Consider the following 14,244-nt stretch of genomic DNA (forward strand, 5'->3'; position numbering starts at 1 on the left):
GAAATGGAGATCACAACAAGAGCTCTGTCCCAGAACCGTCTAGGTGAAGGCCTAAATGAGGGCTGTGTTCGGCAGAGAAGTTTCCTGGAAGAAGTTCTTAGGCTCTATCCATGGTACCGCTTTAAGCTGCCTGTTGCTTTCAACTCTCCCCATTTCTTCTCCTTCGTGGAGTCAGTCAGTCAACAAGTATTCATTAAGCACTTTGTATATCTGGCCTTACTAGCCTGTGTGACTCTGGGCAAGTCACTTAACCCTGTTTGCCTCAGTTTCCTCATCTGTAAAATAAGCTGGAGAAGGAAATGGCAAACCACTCTAGTATATTTGCCAATAAAACCCCAAATGGGGTCACAAAGAGTTGGACTCAATTAAAACAACTGAACAACCACAAATGTGTTAGGCACAGTACCACGGAAGGCCATTGGTGCTCATTGATTCCAATTTTCCCGGGATAGCCTTGTTGGTGTTTGGATGGTGGGAAGAGTAAGGAGGGGCACATATGGTCAAAATTTCTTTAGCCTCTGTCTCCTCTTTCTCCTTCAGTGGTCCAGAATCTCCTTCACTTTTCTGTTCCAACCTCACTATCTGACCTTGAGTCGCCTCCCAGATGGGCTTCACTTTGCCCATCTGTTGTGTGAGATTCAGATGACGGCTCTCACCCAGTGAGAAGATCTGGCTTAATTAATGTTTGAGGAGGGCTATATGATCATTGGCTAAAAGCCAGACTTTTCTCTCTCTCTCTCTTTTTCCTTTTCTTTGTCCTGGTCACCTAGGCTATTTGATAGTATTAGGTTCTCTCCCTCAGAGGGGAGCTAGCACTCAGTGAATTCTAAACCAGGTGAAGTCACAGGTGGCAGACACTCCACCAGAGCCCACCAAGGTGTCAGGAGTGGTGGTGGAGGGGGAAGTCACAATCTAAGTGCCTGACTAGAGAAAGGCCCTTATGATCCTGAAATATGGGGTGAAATGATCCCTCCCCAATATTACAAGACAGTCACATTCTCTAGAGGCAGCATGAGATGGGGGAGGGGAGGCACACACAGAGGAAGGATGGAGAGAAAGAAGGAGAGAGAGACACAGAGACAGACAGACAGAGACTCAGAGAAAGAGAGAGAGGGAGAGGAGGGATGGAGGGAGAAAAGGAGAGAGACAGAGTAGAGATGGAGAGAGAAGGGAGAGAGAGAGAGAGAGAGAGAAGATGGAGGGAGAGAAGGAGAGAAAGAGACACATCAGAGACTCAGAGAGAGATAGAGAGAGAGAGAGAGGGAGACAGAGAGAGAGGGAGAGGGGGAGAGAGAGAGAGAGAGAGAGAGAGAGAGAGAGAGAGAGAGAGAGAGAGAGGGAGAGAGAGGGAGAAGGGATGGAGGGAGAGAAGGAGAGAAAGAGACACATCAGAGACTCAGAGAGAGATAGAGAGACAGAGAGAGGGAGAGGGAGAGAAAGAGAAACAGAGAGAGAGAGAGAGAGAGAGAGAGAGAGAGAGAGAGAGAGAGAGAGAGAGAGAGAGAGAGAGGGAGGGAGAGAGAGCTGGCCTGAGAGTCAGCCCCACTGAGGTTCACTCTGTGACCCTGGGCAAATCTCTTAGTTACCAGGCAACTCTCTAAAACTATTAGGTTGCAGAAAAGGTACCCCCTTACATTGGCAAAGGGAATTTCCTCATCTGGAATTTCCCTATACCAAGTAACTGCTCCCTCAGGTCTAGCCTCCATCCCAAGGCCTTATGGGAGATGCTGGGGATTTTTTTTTCCTTTTTGGTCCGGACATGTGATTTCATTAGCATTGGGAGCTCTTAGTTTGGAAATTCCCTTCATCGGTACAGACAGGCAACTTACTGGTGGTTTGTGGTCTTGGAAAATTGCCTGGGACATTGAGGAGACTTGCCGGCAGTCACACAGCTACCCTGTATCCCAAGCAAGGCTGGCCCTCTGCGCAGTACGCAGGAGCACCTCTAAGAACCAGAAATAGAGAGATAAAAGTGAAAAAAAATCCCTGCCCCCAAGGAGCTTTGATACTCTTCAGTGGAAAGAGCACTGACCTGGGAGTCAAGGGCCCTGGCTTCAGTTCTTCCTCTGAAAAATGACCTGTGTGACCTTAGGCAAGTCAGTTGCCTCTTCTGTAAAATGAGGGGTTGGACTGGGTGTCCTCTGAGGCCCCTTCCACATCTAGACTGATGGTCCTATGATCCTGTGTTATATGACCTCTCTTGGCCTCAGTTTCCCCATCTGTAAAATGAGGGGGTTGGACTGGATGGCCTCTACCTCTAGATTTAAGTCTGGGAGGATATGACATGCATTAAGCATTTACTGTGTGCCAGGTACTGTGCTGAGCCCTGAGGATACAAAGAAACAGCAAAAACAATCCCTGCTGTCAAGGAACTTATATTCTAATGAGGGAGAAAATGGGTACATTCAATAAATACACCGAGTAGATGGAAGATTACCTTAGAGGGACAGCTGTACTGGTGGGGGGGACCAGGAAAGGCCACCTGTAGGAGGTGGTGCTTGAGCTGAGTTGTAAAGGAATCAAGCAGTTCTAAGAGGCAGGGATGAGGAGGGGGAGCATTCTAGGCATGGAGTACAGGCTGTTCAAAGGCATGGAGCATTGTGTGTGAGGAGTGGCAAATGGGGCAATACAGAAAAGCAGGAAGGTTGTGAAGAACATCGTATGTTAAATAGAGGAATTTCTGTTTGGTCCTGGAGGTAATAAGGAGCCCCTGGAGTTTCTGGAGGAGGGAAAGCTCATATGATCAGACCTGATGACTTTGGTAGCTGTATAGAGGCTGTATTGGAGTGAGGAAAGAAAGGTAGGGTGTGATGGGAGCACAGGAGTAATATAGACAGAGTGCTCCAGGAAAATGGGAGAAAAGAAAGACCCCCTGAGCTGTAAGGGCAGGGAAATCTTTGTGGAGGAGGTGGTACCTTCACAGAGCCCCAAAGAGAAGGATTTTTGACTGGTAGAGATGAAGGGGTACATGCCAGTTATGGCAGGACAGCTTGTGCATTTCAGAACCTGGAGGCATCTTGAGGTGACCACTGGGCCCCGCCTCCCTATTCTGGACTGACTCCAGAGCCCCCTCCTCCTTAAGGGAGAAAGCTAGCAGGGGCCACGTGGGGCAGATTCTGCTCCAGAGCAATGGGATCCCAGCTGCAGGGCCCTGAGTCCTGGGACAAAGATGAGGCTGGCCTGCCTGAGGAAGAGAGCACAGGGTAGATTAGGGGAATCTCAGGGATCAGGCACGTCTGAGAGGTGACCCTGAGCCACTGCTGTCCCCTGCAGTTGGCAACTCTGCTCCTTGCAATCGGGTGGAAGAAAAAGCCATCTCAAAAAATCAGTTGACATGGTAGTGTTTGCCTTGCCGATGGTCTTTAGTATGGCTAAGGGTTTGCCTTTTTGTTTTGTTTTGTTTTGTTTTTAATGGGATGGGAATGAAAAACCAGTTGGATTCTTTAGGCATCGATGGGATTCCAGCCCCATCGCTGTACCCTCCTGGTAATCACCTGGGTGCTGACTCTTCTTTTAGTCTGTTTATTCTTTGTCTTATACATATGCCAAAGGAAGGAGTTGGGCCCAATGATCTGCGCTCCCTTCCACCTCTCGAGTGGTAGTCCTGTGATCCTATATTCTTTCACCTCCTTGGGCCTCAGTTTCCCCATCTGTGAAGTGAGGGGGTTGGACCAGATGGCCTCTGAAGCCCCTATGTAGGTCTATGACCTCATGATTGCAGATCACCTGATCATCTGATCATAGATCTTGTGGCTAAGGCTTCTGTCCTTGGTCCTGAGAGACCTGAGTATGGCCTCCATGGTCATGGGCAGGAAAACTTTGGTGCTTTGAATCCAGAGGGTGAGTACGCATACCTGGATGGCCTCTGGGTCCAGTTCTGAATCTATGCCCCTATGTTTGAAGAGGCAGTGTGGCATGGGGGGAAAAGCACTGGAGTCATGGCAGCTGGGTTCAAATCCTGAGTCTTCCATTTCCTGTGTGACTTTGGGCAAATTGTTCCCCTTCCCTGGGCCTGATTTTCCTCTTCTGTGAACTGAGAGGGTCAGACCAGATGTCCTCCAAAGTCCCTTCCAGCTCTAGATCTGGGGTCCCTTGAGCCTAATTCATGTCCCCTTTGTGTGCCTCAGTTTCCTTATCTGAAAAATGAGAGGGTTGGAGTAGATGATCTCTGAGGTTCCTTTGTGCTCTGAATCTATGATTCTATGATCTTATGAATATGATGCAGCCTCTCTTCTCTCTCTCTCTCTCCCTTTCTCTCTCTCTCCTGCTTTGCATTTCTCTCTCTCTCTCTTTCTCTGTCTCTCTCCCCCACTCTCCTCCCCTCCCCATGCGGGACCAGACTCAGACGCAGCTGGAACATGCTCGAATTGGAGAGCTAGAGCAGAGCCTGCTGTTTGAGAAGGCACAGGCAGAAAAGCTGCTCAGAGAGTTAGAGGACAATCGGGTAAAGACCCCCCACCCCCCTCCTCTCCAGCCCTGCCCTGCCCCCACACGCCCTGCCTGCCAAACAGCTTCTCTGTTGAGCTGCCACCAAGCAGCGGCTCCTCTGGCTTTTGTTCCCTCTTCTTCCCTTGGCCCCCACCCCCTCCTGCCACCACCCTCCCTCATTTTGCCTTCTGCGATCTCTTAATTATTGCTTTTTTTCGTTCCCTTTTGGAGACAGTAGAGAAACGCAAGCAGGTCATTGCTGAGGTTTGGTGCCTTTGAGTGCTAGCACTGATTTGTTTCTCTAATTTGAGTTTGTTTCTCAGCTCATCATCTCATCTTACCAGAAATCTCCCGGGCCTCAGTTTCCTTATTTGTAAAATGAGGGGAGTTGGACTAAATGACCACTGAGTCCCCCATCCGTATCCGTATCTAGGATCATGTGATCCTAAGTCACTAAACATTTCTGGGCCTCAGCGTCCTCATCTTTAAGATAAGATGACCTCTGAGTTCCTTTCCAGCTCTAGAGCTCGGAACCTGTGATCCCATGGTCATGCTTTCTGGGGATGATCAACAGGCCTCCACATCCCCCTTCTCTCCCTTTCGCCATCCACATCTAATCACAAATTCATTTTGCCTCCAAATATCACTTCCCATTCCTAATTCAAGTCTTCAGCTTGGAGCAGGCTCCATCAGTCTCCCTCCTATCTGGGGCTTAGAAATGGGAAGAACCGGGAAGAACCAGGAGTTGGTTAAGGGACTGGCTCAAAAGCTTCACTGAGAGAAAGAAGAAAGAGGGTGATTCCCCTTTGTAATTCCCAGTTGGCCTCCAACAAGATGGCGGGCCCAGGATCTGAGGGAGTGGTGGAAAGGGCCTTCAAGACAAGGGGAGGGGAGGGCAGCTGTCTCTGACTGGGTATTGGAGAGTGGGAAAGGTCCTCAGAGGAGGTGGGTGAAACCTTATATCTGGTGAAACTTGGGGGAAGACCACCACAAGTCCCTCAAAATCTCCTAACTTTCATCTAGGGCCCAATGAGATGATCAGTGTGTCGGGGGTGATGTCTAGGGGACAGGACCAATGAAATCCACTAGGACCGAGTGTCCCATTTTAGTCCTGGGGGATAGGATTCTGCCCCTGAATATGTCATAATTTATAAGTTGGCCTCTTCTGGGTCCCTTCCTGCTCACCATCAGGCAGCAAGATCAGGTCCCAAATAAACTTCCCTCCCAAAGCTGTCCTAAAACCCTAGCTCAATCAGCGCCCTCAGCGGCCCTCACCTTTCCAGCAGAGTTGGGGCTAAGGTGAGGCTTGTAAGGAAGCTGCTGCCAGGGATATTCTTCTTGCCTTCTAGGAGAGCTGGGACTAGGGGTAGGCAATGAGGGAAACTGCCTAGGGTGTAGCTCCTGAGGAGGGCAGGGGAGGCAGGGTGCAAGAGAGGATGCTTTGGGAGGATATATCTTATAAAAGCCCGTATCCTTAATGCAAGATAATTCTACTCTCCACGTCAAGCAGGTGTTTTGTGATAGCTAAGTCAAGTCTCATGGGTTCCAGTGAAGGCTTGATGCTCCCCGCCCCGCCCCCCCCCCCCAGTAGACAATATCTCGCAGCACAAACAGTTTTTCAAACTGTTAAGGTTGGAGGGGCAAGTAATTTCCAAAACTTGCCTGAGGCACGTCCATACCCTGACCCCTGACCTTCCAGCATTCATCCACCATCCATCCGCTGCCATATTTTATTTATGTTGCTAATAACTGTTACCATGTTGATCCCCATTGGCAAGCCTCCCTCCTTTTACCCCGGGGTAGCAGGGCACTTTCCCTGGTCTCCAGAAGGGTGGCACTCCAGAAGGGTAACGTTTATAGGTAGGCCTTAGCAACTGTGCACACCAATACATCCTACCACAGTTGCATATTATTTATGTGACCTTGAGAAAGTCACTTAACCTAGTTATGCCTCAGTTTCTTCTTCTGTAAAACAAAGGGGCTTGAATAGCTGCACTTTGAGATAACTTATAGTTCTAAATTTATGATCTTATAATACGTATGCACACATAACAGAAATTTGAGCTAAGGCAAAGAGGCAGGAAATGGCCGATTTGCAGATTGGCTGGCTGGCTTTGGCCCATTTACAGATTGGCAGGCTGCAGTTCCCCGAATACAAAGAAGGATTTGATTTAGGAATTTTAAAAAGTAACCAACCCCAAGTGAACTTAATTTTTAAAGCACCAAAAAGTAGGAGAGGGGGAGGATATTTTGGAGTTGGAAAACAGGGAGTTAAATAGCAAACCCATTGGGTGTTTTGCTTTGGTTCTTTTACCTTAATGATAAGGAATTTGAAGAAATCATTTTAGTTTTTTTCTTTTCAAGATAAGGTTAAAAAAGTCTGTTGCTTCTAGCCTTCTCCAATAAAAGTGGGTCACAAGTGAATTGCACTGTGTTTAAAGTCAAGCATTTCTCTGAACGTGGGCTGGCCCATTTGCATACTGGCCTTTTTCTGTACTTGGACAAAGGCCATCTACCAAGTGAGGCAAAAGTCATTCTCTGGATGTGTCCTCCTTTTTGCCTTTAAGTGACACAGAGAAAGTCTCCAGAGGAAATGGGAGCTCCCTGTAGACACGAGCAGAGAGCAGGCCAAGCCTGTGCCAGTGCCCGATTCTCTTAGCTTCCCTTTTGTTGCACTCATCACACCTGTTGTGAAAATGGGCTGACTTTGCCAAGTCTCTGGTGGCTGATACCCTGGGGTAAACCTGGAAGTCAGGAGGGACTGTTTCATCCTCTCCAACTAATATGCTTATAAATCTCCCTGTCTCACCACAGAGACCCCTTGTCTGGGAAGGAGCGCCCATCGTCCCTGGCGTTCCTCCTTCCACCCTGTCTGCAGGGAAGGTCTCAACTGACAAGATATTCCCTCTCGCTTCCAGATGACAACAGTGGCAGAGCAGTCAAGGATCCTGCAGCTGGAGGAGGAGCTGAGCCTTCGGCGGGGGGAGATTGAGGAGCTCCAGCAGTGCCTGCGGCAGACAGGCCCCACAGACCCCTCAGACACCAGTCCATCCTCCGAGGCCCTGCGGCTCCGGGAGCAGCTTCTGTCTGCCAGCAAGGAGCACCAGAAGGAGAGCGGGCTGCTCAAAGACAAGTATGAGAAGGCCCTGAAGGCCTACCAGCTTGAGGTGGAGAGGCTGAAGGCCACCAACGAGAAGTATGCACAGGAGATTGTGGACCTGAAGCACAAAGTCCAGCAGGCCACCAGCGAGAACATGGGGCTGATGGACAACTGGAAGTCCAAGCTGGACACACTGGCTTCCGACCACCAGAAGTCGTTGGAGGACCTGAAGGCCACCCTCAATTCGGGCCCCAACACCCAGCACAAGGAGATTGTGGAGCTGAAGGCGGTGATGGAAAGCATCAAGTTGGAGCACCAGCTGGAGCTGGGCAACCTGCGGGCCAAGCATGACATTGAGACCGCTGTGCTGGCCAAGGAGAAGGAGAGCCTCCTGGGGAAGCTGGAGCAGGCCCGTGACGAGCTGGAGGAGGTGCGCCTCCACTGGAAGGCGCAGCTGGAGGCCAGGTCCAACCAGCACCTGCTGGAACTGCAGGAGGCCAAGGATCAGTGCAGGGACGCTGAGCTGCGGGCCCGAGAGCTCGGCAAGCTGGATGGAGAGTGTAAGGAGCAGGCCCAGGCCATTGATTTCCTGAAAGAGCAGATCTCCCTGGCAGAGAAAAAGATGTTGGACTATGAGGCATTGCAGAGGACGGAAGCCCAGAGCAAACAGGAAATCCAAAGGTTACAGGAAAAACTCTTGGTGACAGAGAACAAACTCCAGGCCATGGAATCCCTCTGCTCTTCTCAGCACTCTGATGTAGGCTTGGATGCTGGTCTTGTGCTCTTGCTTTCTTTCTCTGGCGGGCTGGCCTGGGTGGTGGGTTTGGTAAGATGGATGCAAGGCTGGGAATAGGGGAGACAGACCAGACCTGGAATTTCTTTGGTACATGGAAGTCCCAGGTGAGGAAACTCCCTCTGTGAATGCAGATTGGCCCCTTCTCTGCCACTTTAAATTTTAGACAGCTGCCTAGAGCACCAAGAGGTTAGGTGACTTGCTCAGGGTCATACAACCAGTATGTGTCAGAGGTAAGTCTTGAGCCAAAGTCTTCCGAAGGTGGCTTCCAAGCATAGCTCCTAAGGATGGCTCTCAGTTCCCTGAACCAGTGATTTTAGACTCAAGTAGACCATACGTAAGGATTCCTGTGAACCTCATTTTGATTTAGTTTTAAAATGTAACATTGTTAGGTTGTATTTGTATTTATTTTGTTAACTATTTCCCAGTTACATCATAAGCTGGTTCTGGTCACACATGGGAGTGTTGTGGGCCACATGTGACCTATGGGACCATGTATTTGACAGCTTTGACCTACACCATACAAACTCCCATGGGCCAGCAATAGTTCTTACAATTGTGAGGGAAGTTAGTTGATGTCGGCAAAGGCATCCAGTTTTTTAGAGGCCTCTGTCTTCTCTGGTATGGCACAATGTGTCTGGGGTCAGAGGTCCCATCTGCACAGAGCTGCTTCCTTGCCTGTGTGATCATGGTCCTTTTCCTTTCTGGGTCTCAGAGAGAAGAGAATATGCTTTCATTCTATTCCTCTAAGTCTCTGTGGGCTTACCCACTGGATTTGGTTCCTCTGCTTCCCTATGTCTTCTGAGGAGGGAAGAGGTGACAAACACTTTTGTGGTTATTTGTACAATCCTGGATTTGGTGCTAGGAGAGACCTCAGTATGACTAATTTAGTCTAAACCTCCCATTTTACAGAGAAGGACACTGAGACCAGCAGAATAAGAAGTTTGGATGAAATGACCTCTAAGGAGACTTTGGTCTCTAGAGCTATACTCCTGTAAGCCTCTATTTCTCATCTAACCCTCTCATTTTACAGAGGGGAAAACTGAGGCTCTTTCTCCTACACAATGCTACCTGTCTAAGGTCCCTCCCAATCCCAGAATTCCATGATTTTCTTCAGTCAGGGAAGTTTGCTGCCACTTAACCTGATGCTGCGGAAAGAACTCTTGCTTTGAAGTCACAGATCCTGGGTTAAATCCCGACTCTGCCCCTTACTGCCTTTGTGACATTGGGAAAAATCACTTAACCTCTTTGGGCCTCAGTTTCCTCTTCTGAAAAATCATAGGATTGGACCAGATGACCTATAAGGTCCCTTCTAGCTTCAAATCTAGGGTTCGCAGAATAGTCATAAAATCATTTTTTTTTTTTTTTGTTTTCCTCAATTCCTTTCCTCTTTTTCCTCCCTGGCAGAAAAGAGGAGACCAAATGAGACAAACTCACTGGGTAAACCCACTCAGATTTTGTGGAATAGGGTGAAAAACGGCTCCCTTCTCTCTACCCTCCCTGAAATCTCACCCTGGTGTCCATCCTGCATCTAGCTGCCTCTCCACTCCTGGGGAACTTGCTGATGTAACCTCATCAGCTTCTGTGGGTTCTGAGAGTTGAATGACAACTTCATTTGTATGTGTTCCCTTAAAAGGCCAAGAGAAGTCCCCAAAGGTCTCATTTTGGACTCTGATGCAAAGGCAGAAGCAGGGAACTGAGGACCAGCAGCTAAACGGTCTTCTGAATTTTCCTGGTAACCCTGCCTGGACCCCGAGCTGTGGACACCCTCTCCATGGTGCTGAAAATTAGAGTTTGCAGAAAAATCCTATAGGGACTCTCTTCTATCCTACCCAAATATTTGACTCCACCCTTTTCATCATGGGAGATTTCTCCTAATGAAGTTTGTGGTTCCTCCTAGAAGTGAGAATTATACACATCCCCAACAGGAGCCTGCCAGGGGAAAAAGAAACAAGCCCTGGAGTCCCCAGTAATTTTGAGGATCGGGAAGGAGACAATAGCTGTATTGATATCCCCCTACATATACATTACTGTTCAGTTATGTCTGACTCTTTGTGACCCCATGTGGGGGAGGGGTTCTTAGCAAAGTGGTTTGCCACTTCCTTCTCCAGTGGATTAAGCAGAGGGTAAGTGACTTGCTCAGGGTCACACAACTAGTAAGTGTCTGAGGCTGGATTTGAACTCAAGTCTTCTTGACTCCAGGCCCAGAGCTCTATCCACTGAGCCACCTAGCTACCTTCAAGACAAGCATAGGTTAAGTGACTTGCCCAGGATCACACAGCTAGTAAATATCTGAGGCCAGATTTGAACCCAGCTCCTCCTGACTCCAGGCCCAGCACTCTAGCCACTGAGCCATCTAGGTGCCTCTATATATATTACCACCACCTACCTGATACAATACAGCCACAGAATATCAGAGCTGGAAATTGCTTTCAACACCATCCAGCCCAATTCCCTCATTTTATAGAGGCCCTAAAAAAGTGACTTGTCTAAGGCCACATGGGTAGTTAGCTGGGGATGAGAATGAAGGTCTCTGTGTCCCAATCCTGGATTCTTTCTGTTATAACATGCTTCCTTATTTAACAAGTGATGAGGTGGAGACTCTCCCAAAATCATTCTCTTTGGGGACAGGGGCATCTGGTACTGGAGGTGAAAAGTCTGAACAGGAATGACATTCCCTTCCCTGGTGGCTGATTGGAACTCCACGTGGGAGGGATCTTCCTAGGAGGGGAGCTTCAGGGAGCTCTGAAGTGATCATGGGCACCTTGGAGAGTCTGGAAAAGAACATGCACCCCCACCTACTTCTAGGCCCAGACATGAGGCCCAGGGAGCCAGTCCCAGAATGAGCACTGTTCACCAGCATCCCAAGTTGTTCTCCAAATCTATCAGGCCCAGAGTATGTTCAGTCTCAACACCTACTACAGAGAGTGAGTTTGGGGTCCAATAAATGCTTTTCTCTCTTCCCACCCACCCCTGGCCTGAGCATAGTCTAGTAGGAAGGACCCTGCATCAGGAGTCAGAAGAACTGAATTCTACCATGAGCTTTGGCCCTCACTTACCGTGTGACCTTGGCCAAGTCCCTTCCCCTCTTCGCATCTCAGGGTCCTCCTTTGTCAAATGAAGGGATGGAGCTAAAAGATAATTTCTAAGGCCCTATTCCATTCATATACTAGATAAATATATCAGAAACATTCTTTTTTTAAAATTTATTTATTTGACATATTTAGTTTTCAGCATTGGTTTTCACAAGAGTTTGAATTACAAATTTTCTCCCCATTTCTACCCTCCCCCTCCACTCCAAGATGGCATATATTCTGGTTGCCCTGTTCCCCAGTCAGCCCTCCCTTCTGTCACCCTACTCCCCTCCCATCCCCTTTTCCCTTCCTTTTTTGTAGGGCAAGCTAAATTTCTACTCCCCATTGCCTGTGTATCTTATTTTCTAGTTGCATGCAAAAAACTTTTTTTTTTGAACATCTGTTTTTAAAAACTTTGAGTTCCAAATTCTCCCCCCTCCTCCCTTCCCACCTACCCTCCCCAAGAAGTCAAGCAATTCAACATAGGTCACATGTGTATCACTATGTATAACCCTTCCACAATACTCATGTTGTGAAAGACTAACTATATTTTGCTCCTTCCCAACCCCTCCCCCTTTATTGAGTTTTCTCCCTTGACCCTGTCCCCTTTTGAAAGTGTTTTTGATTACCTCCACCCCCATCTGCCCTCCCCTCCATCATTACCCCCTTTTTTATCTTCTTCCCTCTTCTTTCCTGTGGGGTAAGATACCCAACTGGGTATGTATGGTGTTCCCTCCTCAGGTCAAATCTGATGAGAGCAAGATTCACTCATTCCCCCCTCACCTGCCCTCTCCCCTCCTCCCACAGAACTGCTTCCTCTTGCCACCTTTATGCGAGATAATCCACCCCATTCTATTTCTCCCTATCTCCATCTCTCAGTATGTTGCTCTCTCATCCCTTAATTTGATTTTATTTCTTTTAGATATCTTCCCTTCATCTTCAACTCCCCCGTGTCAGCTCTCTCTCTCTCTTATATATATATATATGTACACACACACACACACACACACACAGATACACACACACACACACACACACACACACACATATATATATATATATATATATATATGCATATTCCCTTCAGCTACCTTAATACTGAGGTCTCATGAATCATACACATCATCTTTCCATGTAGGAATGTAAACAAAACAGTTCGACTTTGGTAAGTCCCTTGAAATTTCTTTTTCTTGTTCTTTTTCTTGATTACCTTTTCATGCTAAACATCCTATTTTTGAGAATAATGTCTGTATAGTTTATATATATACATATGTATATTTAATTTACACATACGCATATTCAGAAGACTTGTAATTTCATCATTGTACAGAATTAGATTAGAAGGCCATCTCTGAGGTTCTATTCCATTCCTATATACTTGAAAAATAGAAGGAACACCTTACTTTAAGAATAGTATCTGTAGTTGCAGATTTATGTGTATTATATACACATATATGATTTATATACGTATATATATATATATGTACGTGTGTATATACATATACATACACAGACATCCACACGCATTGTAATTGTAATTCCCTCAGACGAGGGAGTCCACAGAAAGGAGCTTCTTCCAGTGCAAGCCACGTGTGCAGGGGCACAGAGAGTCAGGGGCTTGCTCAGGTCCCACAGCCTGTGTGTACTGGGTCTTCCTGACTCGCAGGTCAGCCGTCTCTCCACTAGGTCACTGTGCATGGGCTGGTGGATCGAGGGCCAGCCCAGAAGGCTGAGGTCAAGTTCTACGTCTGACGCTTCCTGGCTGTTTGTCTTTGGGCAAGAAGCTTAATCTCCTGGTGTCCTTGTGAGACTTGCTAAGTTGCCACAGTTGCTCATCATCATTGGTGGGGAGAGTTTCCTTGTCAGGAGCTCTTCACATCCCTGAAATCACTGGGCCTCTCCCTCTAAATGCACACACAGTGGGTGAGAGACAGGCTCATTCTTTTTTCCTTTTCCCTTCCTTTCCCACTCTGACTCTTAAGATCGATTGGGAGGTGATTGTCCATATTACAGCCACCAGCTGGCACCATAGTGCATAGAGTGCTAGGCCTGGAGTCAGGAAGACTCCTCTTTCTGAGCTCAAATCCAGCCTCAGATGCTTACCAACTGTGTGACCCTGGGCAAGTCACTTCAACCTGTTTGCCTCAGTTTCTTCATCTGTCAAATGAGGCAGAGAAGCAAATGGTGAGCCACTCTAGTATCTCTGTCAAGAAGACCCCAAATAGGGTCACAAGGAGTTGGACAAAACTAGAAAACAACTAAACACCCACAATTCACGCTATACAGGGATTCACTTTGGGCTTCCACCCAGCACACCTCAGATAGGATTTGACTGACACATATTTTTGTTAACATTTAACTCTCCTGCTACATACAGTGAGGTCCTCCTATAAGGCTCCTTTTGATATCCACAAATATGTCTCAAGTGCTTTTATAGAGCAAACAGCATCTTTCCCCAGAATCCCAAGGGAGGGAAGCAAAGGCCACCTCATAGAGGTGTTCCTGCAGGGACAGAGAAGGTACATCCTGGGCCATGATAAGACAGATATTTTCATTTTTTCCCTGAGTTTTAGATTTTCCCAAATAAGACTTAAAGGGAATTTAATTCTGTTGGTATCCGCTGAAGTTACATCCAGAGGAGTGAGGGGAACGTTCAGACGATAAACCTGGGAGACAGGATCTGCCCTATGGGCCCTTCCTAAGTGGTATTCAATGGCAGGGGCCTGAACTCCTGGGCATCTCACAAAACTGTTGGCCCCTAGCAGGCTCTTCCTCAGACAAAGGTGATTCATTCATCATATCTCAGAGAGCCCCATCACCCCACCCCCATCCTGATTCACAGACCCTGG

The 14,244-nt window shown here is 47.8% G+C and overlaps 1 protein-coding gene across 1 annotated transcript in view; it reads left to right on the plus strand.

Annotated features, from left to right (window-relative positions):
- CLIP2 (CAP-Gly domain containing linker protein 2) overlaps positions 1-14,244 on the plus strand; it is a 104,232-nt gene that overhangs the window by 67,098 nt on the left and 22,890 nt on the right. The window contains exons 4-5 of the mRNA XM_036768135.1: positions 4,340-4,444; positions 7,347-8,285. Coding sequence (XP_036624030.1) covers positions 4,340-4,444; positions 7,347-8,285 — 1,044 coding nt within the window. The remainder of the gene's footprint in view (positions 1-4,339; positions 4,445-7,346; positions 8,286-14,244) is intronic.

The sequence above is a fragment of the Trichosurus vulpecula genome, chromosome 7, assembly GCF_011100635.1.
Source record: "Trichosurus vulpecula isolate mTriVul1 chromosome 7, mTriVul1.pri, whole genome shotgun sequence".
NCBI classification, from domain to species: Eukaryota; Metazoa; Chordata; class Mammalia; order Diprotodontia; family Phalangeridae; genus Trichosurus; species Trichosurus vulpecula.